Raw genomic sequence first — 8,013 nt, forward strand, 5'->3', positions numbered from 1 at the left:
TTTTATTGTTTTAATTTTTATATTATTAAATTTATTATTTTTCATAAATATTTACATAAGTATTTATATAAAATTGTAATTAATTATTTCAACGCTAACATTTCATAAATAAAAATATATTTAATTTAAAAAAAGAATTTCATCTGAAAAAGATTAATTACAGAAAAGAATTATTATTAGCTGAAAATAAAGTGAAAAAAGATTATAAAAGACAAATTACTGAAAATAAGATAAAGGTTATTAAAACCTGAAAATAAAAGAGTGGAAAAATATTACAAAAGACATATTACTGAAAATAAAAATAAAAACTGGAAAAAAAGAAAAACATTAATTATTTCTTATTTTATTTATTGTTATTTTATTCATAAATATTACGTACTAATCTATAAATATAATAATAAAAAAAACTTAAAATTAAATTTAAAAGGATCTAGTTCCTCATATTACGTTTTACATGCTTATATCTATTATGGCTTAAACTGACAAAACGTCTTACAGCTAAAATTTTTTTATCTTGCACATTTACAAATGCAGCTATATGTAAAATATTTATAATTAAAAAGGAAAAATTAAAAACGAAAAATTAAAAAAGGGAAAAGTAAAAATAAAAAGGAAAAATAAAAACGAAAAATTAAAAAGGAAAGAATAAAAATAGATTAATACTACCGAGAATGATATCCACTATTCTTAATTTGTTTAGGGCCTTTTTTCCAGCTTTTCCTTCGTAGTTGTACAGCCACACCAACTCGTCACTAAATAAGGACTGCATCACCTTCTCTATCGAGTCCTTGGTAAATTTTATATTTAGAATAATGGCCGTCTATAAATGTATATTTATCTATAAATATTTATATATATATACATATATATGGAAAGAAAGGCAAACTTACAATAGCGTCAGAGTAAGCTTGGAGTGTAAGGTGCTCCTCCACCTTCAGCAATGTTTCCTCTGACGACATTGGGAACAAGCTTTGCAACAGAGTCTGCTCCTCGCTCACTCCTTCGCCAGTGATGCGGCTTACACTGCGGTGGGTTTTTGCCGAGAGCACCTTACACTCCCGCAACAATTGACCTTGTGCTTGGATCTCCGCACGTTCTGGCATCTGAAATTTAAAATAATAAATAATTAAAATAATTTTAAAATATAATGATTTTATTTCAACAAATACCTTCTTAGCAAGAGCGCTTTCTACAGCTGATAACCGATTTATCATGTCTTCTTGACGTTTTATCATGTCTTCTTGCCGAGATTCTATCCTACCAAGGCTTTCAAGGATTTTCTGCAGTACCGACGCAGTATCCCCACTTATATTAAGTTGGAGTTGGGTGGCCATACGCTGCGAATGGGGCTCGGCGATATGAAATTGGCTCATTTCTTCTCCTATAAAGAAAGTTAAAATGATTACAATTAAAAACACATAAGTACAACAAAGTCATTTTACCATCTCGCTGCCGTGGAGTAATGTTCTCCGGGGAAGAGGTGTCAATTGGGAAAGGAAAATCCATTTATCTATGTAAAATTATAAAACAAATTGTGCAATAGAGGAATTAAAATAAATTTATTCCCTATTGGAATAGAAAAATATTTAAATTCTAAATCTACTTTTTTAATAATTTTAATGTCCTCATCTTTAATTTCGCCTACTAGAATACCTAAACCAGATGAGGACACCAAAGGCTCTTTGAAAACATCACCAACTTTTGTCAAAATAAGACAACCAAAAGTATCTGGTTGGTTTTGTTGGTTGATAATTTTCAAATTTTACTGCTAAAAAAGAAACTATCTTTATCTTTTTTGCAATTAATAATAAACCTATCTATTCGAGGAATTTTGCTAGAATCTGTAACATTTCTTCTTTCTTCTATTCTTAAATATAATTGCCGCAAAATCTTATTAGGATTATTAATTGTACGTTTCAAATATTGCATATGATTTTCAAATTTATATGCCGAAAAATTATCTAAATGCCCGAATTTTTTAACGCAATCAGTTAAATGCAAAAGACCATGAATATTGAAACTAACCAAATGTTGTCCATAAAAATTACAAAATAACTTAACAAATTCCTTTAACAATTCATTGGCAACAGTGGATTCTACTCTACAAGATTTTTCGCAACTTAGAAGACGAATACCGGAATGTAGCAAAAGAAAATGATAATACAAATCTTTTAACACAATTATACCCGAATACAACAAAAATTGACGATATTCTGTGGACTTCCAGTTGCTTATTTCGTCCAGATCTCTACTGCGCCTGGAAAATTCAGAGGGAACGTAGTCGTTAATATATCGGGTGATTTTTTTGAGGTTAGGATTTTCATGCATTAGTATTTGACAGATCACGTGGGATTTCAGACATGGTGTCAAAGAGAAAGATGCTCAGTATGCTTTGACATTTCATCATGAATAGACTTACTAACGAGCAACGCTTGCAAATCATTGAATTTTATTACCAAAATCAGTGTTCGGTTCGAAATATGTTTCGCGCTTTACGTCCGATTTATTTTTGTTCAGCGATGAGGCTCATTTCTGGTTGAATGGCTACGTAAATAAGCAAAATTGCCGCATTTGGGGTGAAGAGCAACCAGAAGCCGTTCAAGAACTGCCCATGCATCCCGAAAATGCACTGTTTGGTGTGGTTTGTACGCTGGTGGAATCATTGGACCGTATTTTTCAAAGATGCTGTTGGACGCAACGTTACGGTGAATGGCGATCGCTATCGTTCGATGCTAACAAACTTTTTGTTGCCAAAAATGGAAGAACTGAACTTGGTTGACATGTGGTTTCAACAAGATGGCGCTACATGCCACACAGCTCGCGATTCTATGGCCATTTTGAGGAAAACTTCGGAGAACAATTCATCTCAAGAAATGGACCCGTAAGTTGGCCACCAAGATCATGCGATTTAACGCCTTTAGACTATTTTTTTGGGGCTACGTCAAGTCTAAAGTCTACAGAAATAAGCCAGCAACTATTCCAGCTTTGGAAGACAACATTTCCGAAGAAATTCGGGCTATTCCGGCCGAAATGCTCGAAAAAGTTGCCCAAAATTGGACTTTCCGAATGGACCACCTAAGACGCAGCCGCGGTCAACATTTAAATGAAATTATCTTCAAAAAGTAAATGTCATGAACCAATCTAACGTTTCAAATAAAGAACCGATGAGATTTTGCAAATTTTATGCGTTTTTTTTTAAAAAAAAGTTATCAAGCTCTTAAAAAATCACCCGATATAATATTTTTTCATTCATTTTTGTTACGTTCCCTCTTTTAACAAGCAACTGAAGAAGTTCCTTAGTAACCCCTAAATCAACTAAATGCATTGGATCTAACGGAAATTCAGAAACCATGTTTATATTTACAGATTCTAGCAAATTTTCCCCCTGCTTAAAATCGTCTAAATGATGACTTATATCTACTCTAAATGAACTATCAGTCCTAAGTTCTCCTACGGTTTGTGAGAAACACACTCTCCTCTCTTTATAAATCCCTGCCTGAACGCATTTAGGGCAGCTATTCTTCCCGGTGTGTGACTTTACACCAGTGACAAAGGCGCGAGCCGGTGCGTCACAAACAAAAATCCTAACACTAAACTCTTTCAAATTCTGCCTAGATCCTACTTTAACTCCGTTTTCTTGCAAGAACTTTATTTCTTCACAAAATTCCCTAATAAAGTCATTTACATTCGCTGGCTTACTCATTCCTGAGAAGCAAGCGATTGTAAAAGGTCTTGTATTAGGCCTACTACATGACCTAAAATTGGGCATAATGGCCTATTGGAACTTTTATACAATTTAAGTCCATTTATTCCTACATCTATAGAAACCTTTTCTACATCGTCTAGGAAATCAAAGTCTGGAAAATTAAAATTATATTGTATTCCCAAATACAATAACTCCCCCTCAGCTACAGATTTAATTTCTACTACCTGCCTACTGGTACCTAAAAGAGTCCTTGCACATAACGGCAGTCCTTTAATACCTGCTCTATCTAAGGTTTGTAAAAGGTCCGTTAAACTATTTTGGGATATGTTATTTTTAACAGCCCATGTCTTCAATCCCTTACGAAGTTCCTCACTAACATCTTTGTCCTTTGTTTCTAAACAAAAATCAACCTCGTCATCATCAAACAAAAATCTGTCATTTTCCCTATTACTACTATATTCCAGTTCCTCATCAATATCTAAATTACCTATTGTTTCCCTACAACTATCTGCTACTTCACAGAATCTGTCAGAGACTGCTGCCCTGCTTGTGGATGGTATATCATCGCTTTCTAAATTATGTACTATCTTCATTCATTTTCCTAAACTTCGCAAGTGTAGATCTAAACTTTGCCTTCTCCTTACTCAAAAGATTCGAAAATGTCCTTTCATTAATTTTAAATTTTAAAAATATATCTATATATATAATATAATACAGTCTAAAAATAATGTAATATAATAAGATATAATATAAAATATGATAATATTATACATATATAATAAAATATATATATGTAAAGAAATATAAATATACAAAACTCTCGTCGGTGAGAAATAAACGCAAAATTTGAAAAAAAAATAATTAATCAAAAAGTTCAGTAAAACACACGTTCTTTTGCAAATAATTTAAAGACTGTACATGCCGCTTTAAGGACACGTTCTTTTATATAAAATTTTAACAATGCACAGGCCGCTTAAATACACGTTCTTTTGCAAATAATTTAAAGACTGCACAGGCCGCTTTAAGGACACGTTCTTTTATATAAAATTTTAACAATGCACATGCCGCTTAAACACACGTTCTTTTATATATAATTTTATCACTGCACAGGCCAAAAGAATAGAATAATAAGAATATTTGCAATCGCCCGCACTTGTTAAACATTGTAGTTATTTTATAAATTAAGTCATTAGGACCAACCGCACTGGTCATTCAATTAAATAGCTACTATATGTATGTGTTTATATATATTCAAATTTAACAAAAAACTCACAAATTAAAATTGTTCTGCTTCTGATGCTAAATGATGAACTGATGATTTCTAAAGAGAGAAATAGGAATTAATTAAATGTATTTATAATTATTTCAAAATGTTTCTTACCTTTTTAGATATTCCTTAGTACTTTGTTCAAATGCTGCAATGGCATAAAGTTATTAATTCAAAATTTATTTATTATATGCAAATTTGTTTACTTACCTTCCTTCTTCCCACTAGAATTGCAAATGGCTCGCAATTTTCCCTCGTTTTTTATTACCCTTTTCGGGATTTTCTTTTGGCACTATTGACAATTATGTTTTCTCCTTCGCACTCATTCAAATAAATCAAGAAATGAAACAAACTTTTTTTCATCGAATTTAGGTAAACAAAAAATAACCCGAAAATGTGCGTTGGTGTTAGTGTATAGAGAAAAAATGTGTAGTTGTATTGGAATATTTGTCTCAAGCGGGTAGCCGTTCAAGATTTATTTAGTCAATAGTGACAATAGAAAATCCCAAAAGGGTAATAAAAAAAAAAACGATTGAAAGACGCATGTCGTTCGTGATCGTACCATCGTAAAGGAGGCTCATACAACAAGAAGGTAAGTAAATATTTTGAAAATAATTAGTTCATTTATTGTTATAGCTTTGGAAATCAGAACTGAATTGGAAGTAGCAGCAGCAGCTATATCATCAGAAGCGGCAAATATCAATTGTTAAGTATGTGAAAAAATTGTGTGTACTATGAAATTGGACTGCGCAGTCCAATATAATACGCAAAAATAAATACATACATACGTATGTATATGTGCATATGTATTTTATGCGTTTAAGGCGGCCTGCACAATCCAAAATAATATGTGAAAACAAATGTTTGCTTTATATTTTAAGTAATCAGATAATATTATTCTTTTATTTCAGATTTTATCACTATTTTTATTTAATTAATCTTTGTTTTCAGAGTAAATTCTATTTGTATTTAATATATATTATTCTTTCAGATAATATTAATCTTTTTTACAGATATTACATATTATCATTTTATACAATTAATCTTTCTTTTTTTCAGATATTACAAATTCAATGTAATTATTATTTATTTTCAGGTGTTGATAATCTTTATTTTATTTTCTGGTATTTGTCTTTTATAATATTTTTCCACTCTTTTATTTTCAGGTTGTAATAATTCTTTTCTTTAATTAATCTTTTCAGATATTAATTATTTTTTTAAATTAATTATATTTTTATTTATATATAAATTATAATAAATTTTATTATAAGTTTTCTTTTAAATTTTAAAAGTAGGAATTAAAAAATGCAACCCTGCATCAGCTATTTAAAAAGAGAAAATGCAACCCTGCATCAGCCGTCGATTGGGGATATTAGAGCAGGACAGATATACTTTTTTATATGACACTGCTGAATGAGATCAATAAAGATGTATGATCACATGTATACGTACGTGAGTGGGTAAAATTGTCGCTCGGCCTACGGCAAAGTACACATTATTACCCTATGAATTACCCACTTTCTTACCCACTGATTATCTGGTTTTTTACCCGCTCATGGTTGGCAGGGGGTTGTTTTTTTAAATATACAATTTAATACATGCGTGTGTGTGTGTTTAATGCTATCTCCTCTGTAGATTTATAACTTGTCTTTACCCATGCATTTTTATTATTATTTGATGCGCATTGCATGTAAATGCATGAGTATGTTTATGTACATATGTATGTATGTATGTATTTTAATATGTAAATAGATATTTCTATTTAGTAGAATTTCGGCTTTGCTGATAAGTAAGCATGTTCAATGATATTTGAACACTAAGAAAAAAAATTCGTAGCTCGACCTCACCCGACACTCTAAGAAAAACACTAATTTCTAAAAAATTAAAAAAAATAGTATTTTGGATGATAAACACAAAATTATACAATAACTAAATTAATCTTTATATTAATAATATTAAATACATACCATGTTGTTCAAAATCCATAAAAAATATTTTCCAGAATTTACTTCACGCAAAACAAAAAAAACTTGCAATTTCGAAAACAATAGAGAGTTTCGCGAATAAGCGTTCTGAAAGAAGTCTAGGTTCCGACTACTTGTGGGGAAATATAGCGGGCTGAAGGTCATTCATTTAATCCGTTCATTGTAGAACGGTTACTTAGGTAATAAAAAAAAAATAAATTTTGAGTAGCATCGCTGAAGTTTGTAATTTTCATTTTTGACCGGTTTTTGTAGTCGTTCACCTGATGATAATGGCAGAACAGTTACAATGAAAGTGAAGCAAAATGATGCTGTGGTCGGTAACAGTTGGATTGTTCCATATTCACTACTACTTTGCAAAACGTTTAATGCGCAAATCAATGTGTAGGACTGTAATTCGATTAAAGCAATCAAATACGTTTGCAAGTATATTACCAGAGGTAGTAATATGGCTGCGTTTGGTGTTCCCAATCCAAATGCCGACGAAGAAGTAAAGCTGTATCAAATCGGAAGATATGTTAATTGTAATGAGGCTCTTTGGCGAATTTTTTCATTTCCAATTCATGACCGTCATCCAACTGTAGTTCATTTGGCGTTTCATTTTAAAAATGGTCAATGTATTTATTTCACTGAACACACTGCCATTCAACGTGCTGAAAGACCACCAGCTACAACATTGACCAGTTTCTGTTGTGATCCTCGCTTTTTCGATCGCCGTATAGATCAGTTATAGATCCACATATTTGCTCAAATTGAAAACCGAAATTAAAAACAGAACTAAAATTACCTTGGAATTACCCTTATTTTCCATATTTGCTAAGATTGAAAACCGAAATTAAAAAATCGAATTAAAATTAACTTGGAATTACCCTTATAATTAAAAAAAAAATAAAAATTTAGCATAAGTATTACGTATGCACATAACGCATATACAAAGGTTATTAACCTTTTTCTCCTTTCATATTATCGCTGGTATACCGAAGTATATAAGTTAACACCGGTAAACACGTATCCGGTCAACACTCCACTCCCACCGATATTGCTGACGGTGCGTCGAC

At 31.3% G+C, this 8,013-nt stretch overlaps 1 protein-coding gene across 1 annotated transcript; it reads right to left on the minus strand.

Moving 5' to 3' along the window:
* Positions 1-430: 430 nt before the first annotated feature.
* On the minus strand, positions 431-1,487 carry LOC120780730. Its single transcript, XM_040112989.1, has 5 exons — positions 1,443-1,487; positions 1,170-1,381; positions 891-1,103; positions 667-820; positions 431-534 (listed from the first exon to the last, which is right to left on the minus strand). The coding sequence occupies exons 2-5, from the start codon at positions 1,371-1,373 to the stop codon at positions 431-433; spliced, it is 675 nt and encodes a 224-aa protein (XP_039968923.1). The 5' UTR covers positions 1,374-1,381; positions 1,443-1,487.
* Between the last annotated feature and the right edge of the window lie 6,526 nt (positions 1,488-8,013).

Source organism: Bactrocera tryoni, unplaced genomic scaffold (assembly GCF_016617805.1).
Source record: "Bactrocera tryoni isolate S06 unplaced genomic scaffold, CSIRO_BtryS06_freeze2 scaffold_25, whole genome shotgun sequence".
NCBI classification, from domain to species: Eukaryota; Metazoa; Arthropoda; class Insecta; order Diptera; family Tephritidae; genus Bactrocera; species Bactrocera tryoni.

Coding starts and splice junctions, on each gene's coding strand:
- LOC120780730 (XM_040112989.1), bottom strand. CDS start 1,373: ATGAGCCAATTTCATATCGCCGAGCCCCATTCGCAGCGTATGGCCACC. Junction 1,104..1,169: donor AAAGCGCTCTTGCTAAGAAG/GTATTTGTTGAA, acceptor TTTAAATTTCAG/ATGCCAGAACGTGCGGAGAT. Junction 821..890: donor AAGCTTACTCTGACGCTATT/GTAAGTTTGCCT, acceptor ATACATTTATAG/ACGGCCATTATTCTAAATAT.